The sequence below is a fragment of the Muntiacus reevesi genome, chromosome 22 (assembly GCF_963930625.1).
Source record: "Muntiacus reevesi chromosome 22, mMunRee1.1, whole genome shotgun sequence".
NCBI lineage: Eukaryota > Metazoa > Chordata > Mammalia > Artiodactyla > Cervidae > Muntiacus > Muntiacus reevesi.
This window is the reverse complement of record NC_089270.1, coordinates 37,330,251-37,352,174: the sequence shown is the minus strand read 5'-3', so window position 1 is coordinate 37,352,174 and position 21,924 is coordinate 37,330,251. Positions and strand designations below refer to the sequence as shown.

The window sequence follows — 21,924 nt, the reverse complement described above, 5'->3', positions numbered from 1 at the left end:
TTAATAACTAACCTCATATGAAGTGAATCACGTCAAAAAATAAAGTATATTGATTTTTACTAATTTCTACTAAATTTATTCTAAGATTTCTTTCCATCATTAACAGCTTTATACCATCCAGTTATCACTTGGGTTCTGGAAAGGTATTGGTTACTATTTTTCAAGCCAATGCTGACATTTTGCTGCTGCTTAGCTGTCATTCTCTTCTTGAAAGTAGTGCACAACAAAATAAGGTGTTTGTGTAGATGTGTTCTTTTATTTTTCTTGTTTTCTTCTGTCACTAACTTGTTTTTTCTATTCTGTGTTTAATCTGCTGTCTTAATGGATTCAGCTTCAGAAAAGAGAGCGCTCTTGCAGAGCCTATGTCCAGGTACTTTCTGCGTTTTTATAAATGTGTTAAGTTGTTGAATTGTCTCTGTTGGCAATAGCATGTATGGGAATCTGATAGAAAGATGATAATGTATTGAACTTGAAGAATTTCAGGGAGGGCATGGAGGGTGGGAATGGAAAGCTATATGAAAGAGCATGTGCAAAAGGGAAATTTGACAGTGACAGTGCTCTATCATACAAGAGGAGCTCAGACTAGCAAAGAGGTGCAGCTTTGGTGTGAGAATTTTGATCGTCACTGAAAGGTGAGTTGGATGTAATATATAAATCTCCAATTTCTTCAGGGGGGTATGAAATCATTTCCTTCATATATTGATCTGGTTAATATTTGAGTAACAAGTCATCCAGAAATAACACTCAATCAAATAAGACAACAGTTCCAGGATACTTGGAATGTTACACTTCTGTACCAAATTGATCAAGACACGCTATAATGATCTTATTCTTCCACTCATTATAAGCACATGAATCCCAATGTGACTGTTTCAGTTAGCATGTTGTAATTTGTTTCTCAGCAAGGATTAAAAAAAAAAAAAGTTTCTAGGTTTATGAGTTCTTGTGGAAAGGAATCCCAGAAGCAAGTTTTATAGTTATTTTTAGAAGGAGGAAAAGAAGGGCGGGGATGTCAGAAGATAGAAGAGAGGAGAGAGGCAAGGTCAAATGACAAATGATTTAGTAATGACTTCACTCTGCTTTATTCAAAGTAAATCAATCCATGGGTTGCCGGAGTCAGTGCCTCACGGTCAGTAGCACGCTCTTCCTGAGGATATTGGGCAAGAGTTAGTTTTATGGAGACAACTTGAAACAGCGATTGCAAAGGACGTTGGGGCCTTCCTTATAAGGCTAGCAGATCCAGTTTTCTAGGGTAAAGTGAGCTGGGTTAGAGGACTGTGATTGGCTCCTTGACAGTCATTTCCCATAAATGCAGGTTTAGATTTGTGATATGGGCCAGGCTACTGAGGCAGCTTCCATTCTGTGCGTTCCAATGCACAAATTAACTTTATTAGAAGGAAGAAAAATATGACACTGTGTAGCTATAAATTTCATTCCCTGTGTGGATATATCAGCGTTTTTAAAGGGGAAGGTCAACTACATTTGTAAAGAAGGATGTCCTCAAGACCCAAGTTACTAGTTCTCAGATTGGTAGTCCAGAAATTAAACTGTATCAGGTTATTCACAGAGAAGGCAATGGCACCCCACTCCAGTCCTCTTGCCTGGAAAATCCCATGGACGGAGGAGCCTGGTGGGCTGCAGTCCATGGGGTCGCTAAGACTCAGACACGACTGAGCGACTTCACTTTCACTTTTCACTTTCATGCATTGGAGAAGGAAATGGCAACCCACTCCAGTGTTCTTGCCTGGAGAATCCCAGGGACGGGGGAGCCTGGTGGGCTGCCGTCTATGGGGTCGCACAGAGTCAGACACGACTGAAGCGACTTAGCAGCAGCAGTAGCAGTTTATTCACAAAAAGGGCATTTTGTGAGACAGTCATTTAAAAGGAAAAAAAAAATCTTCATAACAGAGGTTAGGAAGAAAACCTTTTAATTTGCATTTTTTCTTATAAAATAATGAATCTTTGTATATAAGAAACTATTCAGGTTTTTCTAATATTTTGGAAAAGAAATTACTTTGGGAGATTTATGTGTATATACTGCTTAGTGTGTGCAATAGATAGAAAAATTGAAGTACTCTTCAGAATTGAAAGCTAAGGATCATTTTTGAGCAATATTAGGATTGTTTTTGATTGCAATCTATGTTATCCTTTTAATGGGGCCTTGGAAATAATTAGAATTAGCCTTTTAGTATTTAAATCTATGAAATGCATGGTCATTCAAACAAGAATCTCTGATGGAAAATTAATAGCACAGTTTATTCAATGGCTGATTTCCTGTTGTTATAATTGACTGGCTATGAATAAATGTTTCAGCTATTGACTAAACATCTGATAAGACCAAATACAAACAGAATACTGGTGAAGTGGAAATACTCTGCTTGCTAATACATGACATTATTTCTATTCCTTTTAGTATAGATCATTATTCTGTGAAATTCTAGACTGAATAATACCTAAAATCTTTAGCCTATTTGGCTTTTAACGACATATTCCCTATTATTTCTATGTTCAGAGCACATCCTAAGCTACCTATGAAATAGGAATAACATATACTAGAAAGGTTTTTTGCACTAAATTTGAAAAAATATATATTTATTACAAGATTCTTAAAAAATTTTTTCCTTTCCTTTCCTTTCCATGGGCACAAGCAGTGATTCTTCTAGATATGACTTTGACCATCTAAGTACATTTAGCATTTAATTATTTAGAAGTACACTGTCTATTTTATGAATTATCTAGATCCATTCATTACTTCTTGCTTCCCACTTTTTATTTCACACAGACACACACAGACACACACACAAAATAACAGTGAAATCTGGACTGTCAGTAGTCAACTATGATAACTGATCTATTATCAGTTATCATAAAAAGTGAGCAATTAAAAGTTAGTTGCTTTGATTTTTCAAAATAATATATGAATCTCCTAAAACTCATTATGCTTTTGTATCAAGAATTTTAATGAAAATAAAAAAAACTGGGTCCAATAGATTTTATTTTTCTTTATTCAGTTGTAATTTTAGATTACCCTAAAAGTTTGTTCACTATTAAAATATAGGTATTAACATATATCAAATAAAATATCATTACCATATCCCAGGCACAGCATATCTTCATTTAGAAGAGGGTTTCAAGTGTTATGCCAGAGAAGACAAGTAAGGCTTGTCTCCATATGCATATTAAGTAGCTACCATATATATTACTACCAGGAGGGGCCATAGAGGTGAAGATGAGTGAGTTGAAATCTGGAGAGATCAGATGACCGGAGCTAGCTCACACAGGTGACACTGATGGCGCTGATGCTTCTATCCTGGTGCATCCAGTGCTTCTTCAACACCATGCTTAAGAATAACAGTGATGTATTATGAAGAATAAATCATTTATTAGGCATTGTGACCATCACTGAAAAGCATTTTGAATAAATTCTTATTTCATATTCTTTTGCAGGAACTATTAAAATTGACTGCCATTCATTTTTTACCATTTTAAATGCTTTAAAAGCAGGACATTTTCCTAGTTAAGAAATATGTTTTGATTTTTACCAGCAGTTTCCTTTGTCCTCCAAATGCCATAGGTGGCATGGACTCCATGGAGACTCGCAGTCAATCTTGCTTGATGGTAATAGAGTCTGCCTGCCAATGTAGGAGATGTGGGAGATGGGGGTTCAATCCCTGGGTCGTAAAGATGCCCTGGAGGAGAAAATGGCAGCCTACTCCAGTATTCTTGCTTGGGAAAATCCCATGGAGAGAGGAGCCTGCCAGGCTACAGTCCACGGGATTGCAAAGAGCTGGATACAACTGAGTGACTAAGGACACATGCATCGCTATTGATGTGAATCTTTTGAGTCATTCTTTGGAAACCACTATTATTTGCATAGTTAGGCTGAGAATTGATTTAAAAATTAGTAAATAGCTGCAATTTAAAAAAAAAAAAAACACACACCTGGTTTCGTCTCTTCTTCCCATCCTTCCTTCCATTTTTCATATTTTTAAAAGGCAGATAGTCTATGTTTTAAGTCTTACAAAGTATTTGAAATAATCCCTCTTTTTATTAGATTTTACTTATTTTATTTTATTTGGGCTTAAAATTTATTTATTTATTTATTTATTTTGTTTGTTTCACCTTCGTTATCCATTAGAAATCTGTATCTTAGAAATGGTATCCTAGGTACCATGAGTGTAAAAGCAATCTCAGCTTCAACTGTTAAAAAAAAATAGAAAATCACAGAGTATTTAACAAAAACATTCAAGAACTACTAGTTGAGCACATGTGCCCGACAATCTTCTCAGTACTGGGAATGCAGCAGTGCCCACAACAGGTCAGAATCCCTGCTCACTCTCCTAGGGTGAGCTATCTAGTAGCAGAATATAAACAGTAAATATATGGTATGTGAGAAGATAATAAATGTTATGGAGAAAAACAGAGCAAGAAATGCATCACTGAGGTGAGGTGACATTTGAGAAAAACTCTGAAGGAGTGAACTGTGAAGATATGCAGGAAAAAGCATTCTAGCAAAGAAAACAGAAAGTTTCTGAGGTAGATATATGCCTGTGTTGTCTAGGAAGCCAATGCAACTGGAAAGAAGTGAAAGAGAAAAGGATGACAGGACGTCAAGGGCCCATATCTGATAGACCTTTGTAAGGACTTCAATTTTTACTCATAGACAGATAGGAAACCACTCCAGGTTTCTGAGCAGATGGATGACATGATCTGATATGTTTTAAAATTAGAAAATAGATGATAGCAGGAAAAGTAAGAGCTGAAACAGGGTAACCATTTGGGCAATAACAACTACTTAAAATAGGATATGAGTATGGGATGCTCAAATAATTTTTCTGGTTCAAGATATTTTTTTTTTTTTTTAAGTGGAACAAATAGGATTTACTAAGGGATTTTAAGGTGAAGTGTCTGGAAAAGAGTGGCGTTGGAGTGACCCACAGTGTTTTGCCTGAGTAACTGGAAGAATGAAGTTGCCCTTTACCGAAATGGTCTATCTATCTGTGACCAATTTGGGAGGAACATGAAAAGAACTTCACTAAGAAGCATGTTAAGTTTCTTATCAGATATGCAATGTTGATGGTAAAAATGCAGTTAGGTATATGAGTTTAAAATTTAGCTGAATGATCAGGCTAGCAGGAGTGTTTCAAAAACCAGTCAATCCTAAAGGAAATCAATCCTGAATATTCATTAGACGGATTGATGCTGAAACTTAAGCTCCAGTACTTCGGCCACCTGAGGCGAAGAGCCAACTCATTAGAAAAGACCCTGATTCTGGGAAAGATTGAAGCCAGGAGGAGAAGGGCATGACAGAGGATGGGATGGTTTGATGGCCTCTCTGATCCAATGGACATGAGTTTAAGCAAGCTCCAGGAGATCGTGAAGGACAGGGAAGTCTGGCATGCTGCAGTCCTTGGGGACGCAAAGAGTTGGACACGACTGAACAACTGGAATACAACAACGACAACAAAAACAATGCTTCACTTAGAGTGGCATTTTCAGTCAGCGTTTCATTTCCTAGACGAATTTATCAAGGAAATGAGTATAGAGAGGAGAGAACCTAGGGCTGAGACCCAGGACACTGTCGTATGATGAGGTCCAGGAGAGGAAGAGTAACCAGCAGCAGAGACTAAAGAAACCTTAAAGAAGAGGAGGAGGACCTGAAGAGTGTGGCATCCAGAAGTCAACTCAAGTTCTCATCTCACCCAAAAGGAAAGGATGTCAGGTGCTGCTGAATCTGCTCAGAAACACAAATATAGCTTTTCAACGATAAAAGTAATGTCAGCATTTGATGAATTTTAAGATTCTAAAGTCCAGATGCGTAAACATTTCTACCTATTGCTTTCATTTTTCTTTTTCTTTTTTTGTCTTTAATACAGACTTTCTGTGAGCCAAAGTTGCTACTTGCATCTTTGACAAAGTGAAAATTGAATTATGCCAGTTTTACTTGTGTGCCTTTGGTGGATGAGACAAGAAAAGAGTCTAACCTCCATTTATACTGCTAGGAAGAAATTAATGAGTATTTTCAATTCCTTGTTTGGGCACTTAATTGGCTATGTGACAAAGAGCTCTGTGGCACACGTCAGACAACTTTTTGAGTCTCCTAATGATTTGTGCTTGGCTTGACTTGTGATACTATTCTTTGTGGCCTGTCAGGCTGGATATCCTTGTTAAAGTGGCTAGAATAAATTGGCTAGTGGTGTGCATACAATGTAGTATATTAACTACAGCAACGGGGAGTACTTTTAGCAGCTCTTTCAAGAAATTTCAATGTTTGCCCATAAGCATCAAAGGCAACTCAAACTTTCATTTAATATAATTAAAAGGACATCTGAAAGTAGTTTGAACCATACCAGGTTCTTGAGGTTTGGTCACCCTTTGGTAAAACACTATGAACTTAATATATTTCACAGCTTGATAAATCTGCACTTGATTTGTGTAAGAGAGAAAATATAAATCTGCACCCTGCATGTTTCTGGTGCCTTGAACCTATTGCTAAAATACATTGAGATCAAAGAAAGTGACTTCCATGTAAAAGTAGTTTTCTTTAGATAAAGAAGATATAAGAGTTCTATTTCATAAGTCGTAGTCATTAAATACTGTTGTAAAGCAATTGTTGAATCAAAAGATAGTGAAACCATATGTAATATAAGCAGTGTAAATTATACAGGCTATTATTTAAGATCTTGGACAGGTCAGTTCATAAATCTAATCATTTGAAAACCTCCGGGTGACAAATGTTGATGATGGACTTTCTGCTTTTACATGCAAAGAACATCATTTTGGGAATCTCTCAAAATCCCCATGGCTAGTGTGTCAGATCAGTCAGAGATGTCTGCTTTACAAAGTTATTTCCAACTCTTCCATTTTGCACATTTCCTATAAATAAACAAAATGTTCCTGTTTTCATATATATATATATATATATATATATATACATATCTATATATAGGTAGAATATATTCTATATATATGGTTTGTAAATGCTTCAGGAAGTAATTCTAATAAGGGTGGGAGACAAAGGCCTTTTATTTCTATATAAAATACTTTCACCTAAAAGAAAAGTATTTTCTCACTTTTTTCCACCAAATTTTATTCTCTTCTTTCTTATAACTTCTTGATTAAAGCCTGGATCATTATTGAATTGTAAAATTGCTCATTTAAAGTCCATTCTAGTGCATCATTGTTTTCTGAACATGAGTTTACCTTCAGAGAAGTTTTAAATACATAGAATGTAAATATATGTTATTTCTATGCAAACATAAGAGAGTTCACATCAATTTACCTTACTATGTGTCTTTAAAAGTCTATGATCATATACCTAACCAGAAGGAAAAAAATACATTTAAAATAGCATTAGAGATTTAACATCCTACTTTCTGAACCTATCATTAGCATTTCTGGTGCAGGTTAGGAAAGAAATGGAAGCTTTAAGGTGTTGTTTGCAGTAAAGTAGTTGCCTAATGACTTGGAACCAAACAAATGATTTTTTAATACTACTCCCAACAGAATTATAATTTTTATATTTTCACTTATCTCATGTATGAATTTTGTGCAGCCAGTAGTCACAGAAACTTAACTATGGTAACTTAAACTAGGACTTTATTTTCATAAATAAAAAGGAAATGCAGTTGAAACAGTTCAAGATTAGTATGAACACTCCATTTCAGAGACCAAGGCTTCATCTGTTTTTCTGCTATATTGTCTTTAGCACCTGGGCTTCCATCTTCAAAGTGAAAATATGCATACTAAGTATCCAATCATCACTTCATGCTAATTTCTATGCAGAGAGGAGGACAGTAACCTATTCATTTCTGTTACAACTTTCCAAAAATCTCACCCAACTACATTTAATCATTTCCCCTACTCCTAACCATATCCCTGGGATGTTCAATTTACATAAGTAAAATCTTCTTTGATAGATACAGTTTTGCATCTGGGCATAGTGTCCAATGATTCTGTGTCTAAAACAAGAGAATTATTGGGACATAGTATTCTTAGATGAAATAAAAAATTCTTTTTTCATATTTGATGGTACATATTAATATATTCATCCAGTTTTGATGTGATATCTGCCAGAGAGTTATGATAATACAATACCAATGGTTACTTTTAAATCCTCAGTAGAGATTAAAATATTCTTTTGATTGTTATAGTCTGAAGGCAATCATTTTTGTTCAAAGGAGAAAAAAAAATGTTATTTCAAATTATTTCCAGGTGGCATTTCCTTCTTTATAAGTACTTTTCTGAATGGCTAATATAGGTATATGCTATAAAATTCAAAAAGTAGAATAATGGATATGTCTCCTTCCCACTCAGGCCACTGCATTGCTAACTCCAGGGCATGCCACTGGTGGTGTGACCTATTTCACTGGTGCCCCCTCGGAGCTAAATGGTGCAAGCAGCCCTGCCTTTCTCCCCAGTAATTCATATCTCCTTCCTCAAAACAATTACTCTATCAACCTCTTAAATATCTTATCAGGGAAGACTAGTTTTGCTCACATCCTTATTTTTATAATGTTTCTTTATAAATCTTGTCATACAATCACAAAACAGTGTTTGTTCTCCTTGCCTACGACTAGGTGGTTGAGCGTAGCTGTGGCAAACTCACGTTATGTGGTAGCATTCGACCACCAAAGGATAAACATATACTGATGATCAAGGGCAGTTTTGCATCACAGTTTATATCAATAAAACAAGTTTGTCAGTAGGAAACCAGCTGAATAAAATGCTGCACCAAATAGTTGAATACTCTCTAGCCACAGAAGTGTTTTTAAAATGCAGATTGGTCAAGACTTGATCCCACTCAAAGACTGTCTTTTTCCCTTAAATAAACAAAAGTCCTGTTTTGGACTATAGTGTTTGAGAATTTGACTCCTCTTGCCAATTTCCCACATCTTAGCTGGCCCCTTCCGTAAACTTGGATTCTACACTCCCAGATGACCTAAGGACTTGCAGCTCATATTTCTGTGTCTTTGTAGTCACAGTGCCTTCTGCTTGGATTCCTTCTCTACTTGTTCTCCTTTCTCCTTCCCTTCTTCTCAGTAGCATTCACTTATCTGACAACATTTACTTGATGCATAAGTAGGATTATTCCTATATCCTGAAGACCATTTAAATTGTACTTAGCACATGAAAAATGACCTCTAAATATTTACCATTTAACTTAGGCCTTTGTCTAATGTTTCCAATTGCTTGATGGTATTTGCTCTGAAGAGTATGAAAGGCAAAAATATATGACACCGGAAGATGAGCCCGCCAGGTCAGTAGGTGGCCAATATGCTACTGAGGAAGAACGGAGAAATAGCTCTGGAAAGAATGAAGAAGCTGGATTAAAACAGGAATGACTCCCAGTTGTGGACGTGTCTGGTGGTGAAGGTAAAGTCTGATGTTGTAAGAAAAATATTGCCCAGGCTCTGGGATGTTAGGTTCATGAATCAAGGTAAATTGGACATGGTGAAGCAGGTGATGGAAAGCATGAACTTCAGCATTCTAGGAATCAGTGAACTGAAATGGATGAGAATGGGCAAATTTAATTTAGATGACCATTATATCTGCTACTGTGGGCAAGAATTCCTTAGAAGAATTGGAGTAACATCGTAGTCAACAAAAGAGTCTGAAATGCAGTACTTGAGTGCAATCTGAAAAATGACAGAATGGCCTCTCTCCACTTCCATGGCAAACCATTTAACATCACAGCAATCCACGTCTATGCCCCAACAACTAATACTAAAGAAACTTTAGTTGAGCAGTTCTATGAAGACATACAAGACCTTCTAGAATTAACACCAGAAAAGATGTCCTTTTCATCATATGGGGATTGGAATGTAAAAGTAGAAAGTCAAGAGATACCTGGGTAACAGGTAAGTTTGGCCTTGGAGTACAAAATGAAGCAGGGCAAAAGCTAACAGAGTTTTGTCAAGAGAACGCACTGGTCATAGCAAACACCCTCTTCCAACAACACAAGAGACAACTTTACACATGGACATCACCAGATGGTCAATACCCAAATCAGATTAATTATATTCTTTGCAGCCAAAGAGGGAGAGGTTCTATACAGTCAGCCAAAATAAGACCTGGAGCTGACTGTGGCTCAGATCATGAACTACTTATTGCAAAATTCAGGCTTAAATTGAAGAACATAGGGAAAACCACTAGGCCATCAAATCCCTTATGATTATATAGTTGAGGTGACTAATAGATTCAAGGGGCTAGATCTGGTAGGGAATGCCTGAAGAACTATGGGAAGAGCTTCATCACATTGTACAAAGGCAGTGACCAAGACTATCCCAAAGAAAATTAAATGGAAGAAGGCAAATTGGTTGTTTGAGGTGAGAAAAGAAGAGAAGCTGAGAAAAGAGGAGAAGCAAAAAGCAAAGGAAAAGATATAACCAACTGAATGAAGAGTTCCAGAGAATAGCAAGGACAGATATGAAAGCCTTTTTAATTTAACAATGCAAAGAAAGCAGAGGAAAGCAAAGAATGGGAAAGACAAGAGGTCTCTTAAAGAAAACTGAAGATACCAAGAAAACATTCCATGCAAAGACAGGCACAATAAAGGGCAGAAGTAGTAAGAACATAACAGAAGTTGAAGAGATTAAGAAGAGGTGACAAGAATACACAGAAGAACTATACAAAAAATGTCTTAATGACCTGAATAACCACATGGTGTGGTTACTCACCTAGAGCCAGATACCCTGGAGTGTGATGTCAAGTGTGCTTTATGAAGCATTACTATGAAAAAAGCTAGTGGAGGTGATGAAATTCCACCTGAGCTATTTCAAATCCTAAAAGTTGATCTGTAAAGCAATGCCAAAGAGTGCTCAAACTACTGCACTATTGCAGGCATCTCACACGCTAATAAAGTAATGCTTAAAATTCTCCAAGCCAGGCTTCAGCAATATGTGAACCGTGAACTTCCAGATGTTCAAGCAGGTTTTAGAAAAGGCAGAGGAACCAGAGATCAAATTGCCAACATCCGATGGATCATTGAAAAAGCAAGAGAGTTTCAGAAAAACATCTATTTCTGCTTTACTGACTATGCCAAAGCATTTGACTGTGTGGATCACAATAAACTGTGGAAAATTCTTCAAGAGATGAGCATACCAGACCACCTGACCTGCCTCTTGAAAAACCTGTATACAGGTCAGGAAGCAACAGCTAGAACCGGACATGGAATGACAGACTGGTTCCAAATAGGAAAAGGAATACGTCAAGGCTGTATACTCTCACCCTGCTTATTTAACTTATATGCAGAGTACATCATGAGAAATGATGGGCTGGATGAAGCACAAGCTGGAATCAAGATTGCCGGGAGAAATATCAATACCCTCAGACATGCAGATGACACCACCCTTCTGGCAGAAAGTGAAGAAGAACTAAAGAGCCTCTTGATGAAAGTGAAAGAGGAGAGTGAAAAAGTTGGCTTAAAGCTCAACATTCAGAAAACTAAGATCATGGCATCTGGTCCCATCACTTCATGGCAGATAGATAGGGAAACAGTGGAAATAGTGGCTGACTTTATTTCTTTGGGCTCCAAAATCACCGTGGATGGTGATTGCAGCCATGAAATTAAAAGGTGCTTGCGTCTTGGAAGGAAAGTTATGACCAACCTAGACAGCATATTAAAAACCAGAGACATCATTTTGCCACCAAATGTCCGTCTAGTCAAGGCTATGGTTTTTCCAGTTGTCATGTGTGGATGTGAGAGTTGGACTCTAAAGCAATCTGAGCGCCAAAAAATTTATGCTTTTAAACTGTGGTGTTGGAGAAGATTCTTGAGAGTCCCTTGAACTGCAAGGAGATCCAACCAGTCCATCCTAAAGTAAATCAGTCCTGGGTGTTCATTGGAAGGACTGATTTTGAAGCTGAAACTCCAATACTTTGGCCACCTGATGTGAAGAGCTGACTCATTGGAAAAGACTCTGATGCTGAGGAAGATTGAGGGCAGGAGGAGAAGAGGACAACAGAGGATGAGATGGCTGGATGGCATCATCAACTCAATGGACATGGGTTTGGGTGGACTCTGGGAGTTGGTGATGGACAGGGAGGCCTGGCGTGCTGCAGTTCATGGGGTGGAAAAGAGTCGGACACGACTGAGTGACTGAACTGAACTGAACTGAAAAGTGCTGCACTCAGTATGTCAGCAAATTTAGAAAAGTCAGCAGTGGCCACAGGACTGGAGAATGAATGCAATGATACAGAAGTTTTGAACATTCTTGGTTTGTAGATAAAGCAAGTGGATTCCAGAAAAATATCTACTTCTGTTGCATTGACTACACTGAAAGCCTTTGATTGTGTGAATTAAGACAAACTGTGGAAAATTCTCAGATGAAATGGGAATGCCAGACCACCTTTCCTGCCTCTTGAGAAACCTGCATGCAGGTCAAGAAGCAAGAGTTAGAACTGGACATGGAACAACAGACTGGAAAAGTTAAAAAAGGAATACAAAGGAATACATCAAAGCTGGCATATTGTCACCCTGCTCATTTAACTTATATCCAGAATACATCACATGAACTGCCAGGTTGGCTGAAGCATAAGCTGGAATCAAGACTGTTAGGAGAAATAGCCACAACCTTAGATATGAGGATAATGCCATGCTAATGTCCTAAAGCTAAGAGGAACTAGAGTCTTCATGTAGTCAAAGAGGAGAGAGAAAAAGTTGGCTTAAATTAAACATTCAAAAAAACTAAGATCATGACATCCAGTCCCATCACTCCACTTCACTGCAAACAGAAGGGGAACAAGTGGAAGCAGTGACAGATTTTATTTTCTTGGGTTCTAGAGTCATTGAGGATGGTGACTGCAGGCATGACATTAAGGCGCTTGCTGCTTGGAAGAAAAGCTATGACAACCCTTGTGTGTGCATGATAATCACTTCAATCATGTCTGACTCTTTGTGACTCTATGGACTGTAGCCTTCCAGCTCCTCTATCCATGGCATTCTCCAGGCAAGAATACTGAAATGGGTTGCCATTTCCTTCTCCAAGGGGTCTTCCTGACTCAGGAATGAAACCCATGTCTCTTACATCTCCTGCACTGGCAGACATGTTCATTACTACTAGCACCACCCAGAAAGCTCCTAGACAAATCTAAACAGCATATTAAAAAGCAGAGACATCACTGTGCCGACAGAGGTCCATGGAGTCAAAGCTATGGTTTTTCTTGTAGTTATGTACATATATGAGAGTTGAACCATAAAGAAGACCCCGTGCTGAAGAGTCGATGCTTTCCAATAGTGGTGTCGGAGAATATTCTGGAGAGTCTGTTGGACAGCAAGGGGATAAAACCAATACATCCTCAAGGAAATCAACCCTGAATATTCATCAGAAGGGCTGAGGCTGAAGCTGTAGCTCCAATACTCTGGCCACCAGATTAGAGGAGCTGATTCATAGGAGAAGACCCTGATGCTGGGAAAGACTGAGTGCAAGAGGAGATTGGAGCGACAGAGGATGAGATGGTTGCATGACATCACTGACTCAATGAACATGAGCTTGAGCAAACTCCGAGTGATAGTGAAGGGCAGGGAAGTCTATTGTGTGGCAGTCCATGGGTTCACAGAGTTGGACACTTCTTAGCTACTGAACAACAGCAGCAACAACATTTCCACTGCAGCAGATATTCTCACAACACTTCTCTACATCACTGTCACCAGCCCCTCCCCTTATACTGTCTCTTAATGTCACCGCATCAGACTTTGCCCTCACTACCTCACTGCAGCTCTACTAGTTGAGGTCATTCATGATTTCATGCTGCTGAACTCAGTAGTCAGTTGTCAATTCACTGCATTTAACCAGTCAGAAGACACAGTTGATCTTTTTGTCTTCCTTAAGACACTATCCTGGAGACAGCTCATTCTCTTGATTTTCCTCCTCTTGCTGCTTCTTTGCAGTCTCCTTTCTTCACTCCTTTTCGTCTAAATCCATGAGTTTGGGTGCCTCTTAGCTCAGTCGGCTATTGTTTGCTCTTTGTTCTGACACTCCTATGGTGATCGCATTGATTTATTTTTTATTTATTTATTTTTTGATCGCATTGATTTAAATGGTACCTATGTGCCTAAGACCCACAGATATTATCTACAGCACAGAACACTTTCATGAACTCCAAAATTAGTCTGAAGGTAACTTTTCAAAATCTTCACTTATTTTTAATAGACATCACATTCATAACTGAATTCTCAATCTTCACCTGAAAACTAGTTTTATGTGCAGTGTTCACCCACTCAATTGATTTGGTCCACCCCTGCCACCTCCTGTTTTCTAAATAAAACTCCAAACATGGGCCTCTTTAAGATTTAAATATGTTTTGCATACTTGTTGAATTGCATTATGCTTGTTCACCCTTTTGGAATACCTTCTCCAAATATCTACATGGATAACTCTCTCAGCTACTTTGTCTTTTTTAAATCATTATATTTTCAAGGAGGCCCACCTGGACCATCCTAGGTAAAATCAAAAGCCACCCTATCCCCAACCCCACCCCTAACTCTGAATCCCCCTATCATGTATATTTTCCTTTTATTTTACATGATAGATAGATAGATGGCTGGTAGGAAGACCTGACTTACTCCTTGTCTGTTTGGTTAATGTATTTAAGCTTGACATTCTCATGGAGTCTTTCTAATACAAAGCTTGTACTTCTTGTTTCCACTATTATAATGCTGTCATGCTGTATTTTACTTGTTTAATTCCTTGGCTTCACTATATTGTTATCACTTGGAAGGAAGGAAGAATGACTGTCTCTCTTTGCAGTATCTCAGTTAAAGGCACTTAATTAATATTTGTTGAAGGAATGTTGAGTAAGCAAAAAGTTAATGGCAACCCCCTCCATTATTCTTTCCTGGAGAATCCCCTGGCAGAGAAGCCTGGCAGGCTATATCCATAGGGTCGAAAAGAGTTGGACATGACTGAAGGGACTTAGCACAATTTCTATAAAACAACATAGATTTGACAGCATTCAATCATTTAATTTTATATAAGATTTAAAAATAATGCAGTTACAGTTTGTTAAATACGTTTTTAAATAATGAGTTTCTTGAAGAGGCAGAGTCTTTTTTTGTAAAATTTCTGTTTTATCTTGTTCTACTATTAAAGGTTCTTATTACTATATTCAGGTCAGTTGTGTTATACAATCATTTTTATTAAGACTTGAAAATGCCAACACTTCACTGTAATATAAAAGGGAGTTCAGAGATTAGTGGTTTCTATATGCTTAGTAATATTAAATGGCAGTGATTATTAAAAGAATCTTAGGTTTATTGATCAGATGTGTAAATATCAGTCACTCAGCTTGACTTCTAATAAAAAAACAACTTTAAGTTTAAAACTGTTTTGAAGACTTTTAACATTTGACCTTTAAAATTTTGATTTGAATCAATGTCTAAACGTAGATTGGAGTACAATGTGCCCTATTCAGGAATGATGTTAAACTTTTGCTCTATTTTATTTTATTCTCAAATGACAAACTTATTACAAAGTCAAAAATGAAGAGTTAAAGGTTTTTTTGAATATTTAATTATAAATCAATGTAAATTATATATATGTATATACATACATATATATATATATATATATAGAGAGAGAGAGAGAGAGAGAGAGAGCAAGAAATTGGAGCAGAGAAGATCTGAAGACTTATTTTTCTTTCTCTACGTAGCCTGAGATTTATACATGACATATATTAAACATGGAGAAGGAAATGGCAACCCATTCCAGTATCCTAGCTTAGAAAACCCCATGGGCAGAGGAGCCTGGCAGGCTACAGTCCATAGGTCACAAGAGTTGGACACGACTTAGCACTATCTTTCTTTCTTTCTATTAAACATAAATATACATATGATATAGTAAGAGAAACAATGTTCAGCATGATTACTGTATATACTGATAAAAAATATTGTGTTCATGAGAACACAGGAAAAAGAAAAAGATATAGAGGTAAAAAGTAAAATTTCGTATTACTAAGCTGTTTTTCAAAAAGATGTCAGCAATTTATTAATTTAAATTTATTCACTAATGGGAGATAATGCTCTTAACATTCTAATGGGCTGCCTAATGATAATATACATATATATGAACATATGCTTCAACACAAAAGAAAAAATATTAAAATTCATTAAAAAATTGTGAATGACCTCAAGAACTTAAGATCTAAGTTTATAAATCCTTTATGTATATATTTAATATATTTAGTTAAATATTAATATTTAATTTATGTATATATTTAATGGCTGTAGATTTTCTAAACAATACAGCCCAAACTGCTATCATACTGAAAATCTTCTAAGATCTGAATTATACTCACCATTTCTCTCACTTTACTCTTTTTACACTTTTTTAAATCTATCTTTTCTTACATCATGCTTTCTTCTCACCCCAAACCCAACCTATTTCTTGCCCCAATACCTTCATTTTTTCTTTTTTATTCATCAACTTGCTTATTATGTTCCTCAGGCTCAAATTTCCTGTTCTTAGATAAAGAAAGCTTATTTATCTTTTAATGTCTGATTCAAAACCAAACACCTTTAGGATCTTTTATCCCTCTCAGCAAGAATTCAGTACTTTCTGTCCCATGCGACATGTTTACCTTCTGCTTTGGAGTGTAGGCAAATTGAGAATAGATTTCCTTGTTTTTCCTAACCTCACCCAGCAGTGATTTCCCTAGTTCTTTGCATATCATACATATTTAATAAAATATGAGTTGCAATGAAAGTTAAAATGAATTACCTTCATTCCCTGTAATTCATCCTGCCTTCCTTCCAAACCATACTGATATCTGGTCACTCAGAAGACTTCTTGGGTGACATAGCAAAAAGTTATAGGAGTAAAAGAAGATGTTTTCAGTTTCCCTATTGTATTGAGGATTTGATAGTAAAAGTAGGATATTTTTGTTTAATGAGCCTTTATTGAATACTAAAATGTCTCAAAACACTAAAATTTACCCTGGAAAAATAAAAATGAACATGATATGTCCCCTGAGGACATCATAATCTAGTGAGAAAGCCAGACCCAAATATGAATGATTCTATTAAAGGTGAATAAGTACTAAAAAATGGGAGCCCATTGTGACATCGAGTCTCTGATGATAATGATTTGAATCATACTGGCTAGTTAATAGATCTTTTCATTTGTACTTAAATAATCTTTGTTCTTATAAAATCAGAGATTTTTTTTTTTTCTACTGACGTGAAAAGGGAGAAAACTCACTTTCATGTGAATCTTCACTAGATGGCAATAATTCAGCAAAGAGTTATTGAACACTTACTGTGTGCCAGGCAGTTTGGGGTACTTACAAATGACACAATCACTACCTTCATGAAGTTTACCTTTTTTTGAGTGAGTGATCTACTAGTTAAATATTTTTGTAGGTAGATAAATATCTAACACACCTTAGATAATGACACCTGTTACAAAGAAGACAAAACAGATAATGGATTTAAGTGAGTGACTTGCCTTAGATATGCTGCTAATGGAAGACTATATAAGCAGCTGATACCTGAGTTAAAACCTGAATGAGATCATGATTAAAAACTTGTCTTCAAAAAAAAAATACCATGATGGTATAATTGCATATCCTTTCAAAGGCATTCATTCTGTTTGGATCTTTATTTTAATGGTTATCAAGCAAGGAAGAAGGGTGACTAAGTTTCCCAGGTGATTTTGCTTACCTAGCTTAAGATTTAGAGTTTACCTTGGTAAGAAATGCCAGTGATCTATTTCTCACCATGGACCTTTTTATGTATTCTTGCTAAGGAATTCTAGACTATTTCACAAGCACATTCTCCTGGGGAAAAAAAATGATGAAAATTGATATTGGAAAGATATACAGCTATTTTTCACCAAAATTTCACCGTAGTTACAACAAATACAGTGCCCCTTTTGAAATATATGAAGTGTGATTAAACAGTTTAAAACATCTTTTAACAAACATGCTATAATTAAATGCTCAGTGTAAAATTAGTCAGATGAATTTGCTTAAGATCTGAATTTAATGATCAGGGGTCATATAATATTGTGCAATGGCTATACATGTCCAGAAAGATATGAAAGTGAAAGTGAAGTCACTCAGTCGTGTCTGACTCTTTGCGACCTCATAGACTGTAGCCTACCAGGCTCCTCCGTCCATGGGATTTTCCAGGCAAGAGTACTGGAGCGGGGTGCCATTCTCTTCTCCGGAGGATCTTCCCAACCCAGGGATCGAACCCGGGTATCCAGGATTTTAGGCAGACGCTTTACCATCTGAGCCACCAGGAAAGATATGGGATGTCCATAATTCTGGTATTAATCTAACTGACTTTTCACACTTCCTAATTTATGTTTGATTTTTAGGAAGGCAAAAGTGACTTTAGAGTCTAGTCTGTAAACTGTTTAATAAGAAGAGTAGTATCTTATATAGAATGCCCCTAACCACCCTCAAATTGAAATGTGATGCATCTTATTTTCTTATGCAGTTCACACTTTGTTAATTAGTTAGAAAACATCAATTTGCCCAAAGGCACGCTGAAATGTATGGTGGAACCAGAATATAAATTCCCAGGTCCACCTCCTATTCAGTTTCTTGTGTTTTGAAAAAGATAGTGAGGTGAATTAACATTTAGTTTCTGGCAAAGATATTTTTAATTAAATTAATATCCCCAAATTTTAAATTATTTCAATCTATAATGTCAAAACCATTAGGTAATTTTGTTTTCCCTTTTCAATAAAAGCATTGTGGTTAGAATATGTCTTTTAAGATTTATTCAGAATTAGTCTTGTTTATTCTAACTTTAGAATATAGATGTTAGGTCAATAAAAAAATGATAGCAGAAGAGAAAATGATGAGAGCTATTGATCAATAAAGTGATGTCCCATTACCTCACTTTAATCAAATTCATTGTGTATTTCCTGTTCAACTTTGGTTCTAAACTATAGTTAAGTTCATTTCTTTGCAACCAAATAAAATAAAAAATCAACTTGTGTTTTAAAGAGATGTTTTTGAGGTAGTGAAAGCAATGCAATAACTAGTGTGACCAGAAATGCCCCCCAAAATGAAGGCTTTATTACCAAATGTCATCATTTGTGTGTAAATGTATAAATGTATGAATATATAGGGAAAATGAAATATAGATCTTCTTTTGCTATTGAATATTTGTGACTGTTTATTTGGTCTTCATGAAACTGGTAACAGGAACATGTCAACAACCTTTGGAAAGCTTCCACAAATTGTATTAATTATAAAGCTATTAGAATTGACTTAATTGTGCTGTCTCACTAGCAGAAAACAGATCAGTTAGTTCCAGCCTCTAGAATATATATTGTGAATTCTTTTAAAAAACCGTTGATTGTTATTATTTTTTGGCATGTGGTCTTGGTCGCCATGTGTGGGTTTTCTCTGGTTGTGGTGAGTGGGGGCTGGTCTTCCCTGCAGAGCCTGGGTGTATCATTGCGGTGGATTCCCCTGTTGGTGGGCGCAGGCTCTAGGGCACTCAGGCTTCGGTAGGTGGGGCACACGGGCTCCACAGCTGCCGCTTGTGGGCTCTCGATAGCGCAGGCTCAGTGGCTGTGCATGGGCTTCATTGCTCGCTGGCATGCGGCATCTTCCTTTACCAGGCATCAAACCCGTGTCCGGTACGATGGCACGTGGAGTCTTCTCCACCGTACCACCAGGGAACATTCCGAACTATCTAATACACATACATGTTCCCCTAATTCCTCCACAGTAGTTAAGTTGTGTATCAGTTCTGCTTATGAGATTGCGTTGTAGAAGAGGCATTCCTTCCAGATCTCACTTCAGGGTGAATGTTTTGCAGTGATCAGGGATGACTTGTGTTTTATTCAGTGAATACCTCTCTTCTTCCCACACTGAACTTTGATATCAAATGAAAATAAAGATAGGATTACACCTAAACACTTGTTATGAACTTTGATATCAAATGAAAATAAAGATAGGATTACACCTAAACACTTGTTATGAGCCAGGCAACCTTATGAAATGATTTTATTATCATCTCTAATTTCAGAAGAATAAAAAAAGTTAAAAACTTGCCCAATAGCACACAGCTAGTAAGGTGACAAAGTATAATTGCAGACTCAGCAGATCTGGTTCCAAATCCCACACTGATTTTAGCACCTGAGAATTCTGTCTCAATTCTTGTGTTGACATTTCCTTTTATACTTAGGCAATCATACCAGGTGCTATTTTAAAAACAAATAAATAGCAGATTTGTGTCTTAACCCACCCAGATTTTAGGACCTGCCGTTTCCGCAATAAACTTGGAAATCATTTAGGCTTTAATAGAAAACTTCTCTAAAGACTTTGTCTTATTTGAGATGAAGCAGTTAAAATATGCTCAAAATATATAATGAAAAAATATTGCACCTTATACATTTTCAGTTGTAAAACTAAGATAATAAGTGGTGTGTCTGATGTGTTTACTATCAATTTAAAGACTCAGTATTTTAGCTAAAGCACTCCATTTGTAAGCAATTTCCTATTTAGAACATCTCAGAATTGACTCTGGTTGCTTCTTTTCCTTTTGTATTTTTAAATTAAAAAAAAATAAAATCTATAGAGGACAGAACAGAAACATTGCATTATCTCCCCAAAATGTTCCCTGAGGTAAGGTTTAATCACTGAAAGGTGATTCACTAATGTTAAAATGGTTGGTCCATAAAGAACCAGCATAATTTTTGTCACATATGGGGTTTTCAGAGCATTTCTAATGAATTAAGAACATCAGTGAATCCCAGAAAGAATACTTCCATGCACTCAAGAGGTCAGTGTCCTTTGTTTGGATTCAGAGAATACCTAAACTTTTTTGTTGTTTGATTTCTATCTGGCACCTCCTTTTTTTGGCATGTTCTGTTGGCATCACCCCATAGAGAACTTCCTGGAAAGCAGATCAGATTGTTGTGATCCAGGAATTCTTTTGTCTGGTTTCTAGGTCATGTTTTAAACACAGAACAAATGACAGAGCTAAGCATACTATGTGGAAATACTCAGTCATTAAACTCATGAGAGACTTTTTTTTTTTTTAATGATGCAAAGTACTCAACTTGCAAGTAGAACTATTTTATGTAAAAATCCAGTGATGTTGATTTTTAGCCAGAACTTGGAGGAGCTGGGAAAAATATCAAGAACAACTTCTATCAAAAGGCAGATTAGTTTTTGAAGCTGGTGTTAATTGGCAGCAAGGTGTTTCATTATGAAGCTGAATTTTTAACAGTTGTTAGTTGGTTACTATGAAAACACCAGCCAGAAGAAAACACTGCAGTTTAATGGGTATTCATTCCCCCAGTCTCTCCCACTCCCTCTCCCAAGGTATCAATACTGTGTGTCCTCTTTTAGACCACCTATGTACTGCCTGGAAAGTGCCTATGTTTGCTGTTTATTCACCTTTATTTCTGGATTAGATGCATATTTCATAATCAACAGGTTCAAGGAAGATCACTTTCAAACTGCCGGTGGTGTATTTTTCTGTTGTGCAATTCTCTATGTTTGAGGGAAATCTTAAGAAGACCTTAATGGGAGAACTGTCTTTTCTTGCAACCCAGAATATTGAGCTAACTGTGGGAAATACATAAATTGTAACTAGAAAGACAATTCTTTTGGATGAAGCAGGGAGAACCTTGGTACTTTATCTCTACGTGTGAATGTACTTACTGCTGATTTTTTTTTTTAAGGAAAAATGCTCAAGGGCCATAGGTAGCAAGCTCCAACTGTTTACTCCCCTCCCTAGTACCAAACAGCACAAACGTTTCTCTTCCAAAGCCCTGGGAATGTGTATGCTTTGATATTTTCCCCATCCTAACATTTTACTAGCTGGCTAAGAAAAAAATCGGTTTGCTTAGTGAGTTCTTAACCTATACATAACAAATTCTTGCATTGTCCTGTCTTTAGTCATCCTTTTGATTTCTATTATGTTCAGCATCTAGTTTTATGGTGATGTATAGA

General features: G+C 36.7%; 1 protein-coding gene across 5 annotated transcripts in view; it reads left to right on the top strand.

Annotated features, from left to right (window-relative positions):
• ADGRL3 (adhesion G protein-coupled receptor L3) overlaps window positions 1–21,924 on the top strand; it is a 938,528-nt gene that overhangs the window by 775,267 nt on the left and 141,337 nt on the right. For 3 of the 5 annotated variants that reach the window (XM_065913896.1, XM_065913892.1, XM_065913891.1), the window contains one exon: window positions 332–370. The exons of the other annotated variants lie outside the window; for them this stretch is intronic. In XM_065913896.1, coding sequence (XP_065769968.1) covers window positions 332–370 — 39 coding nt within the window. The remainder of the gene's footprint in view (window positions 1–331; window positions 371–21,924) is intronic. 5 annotated transcript variants of the gene reach the window in all.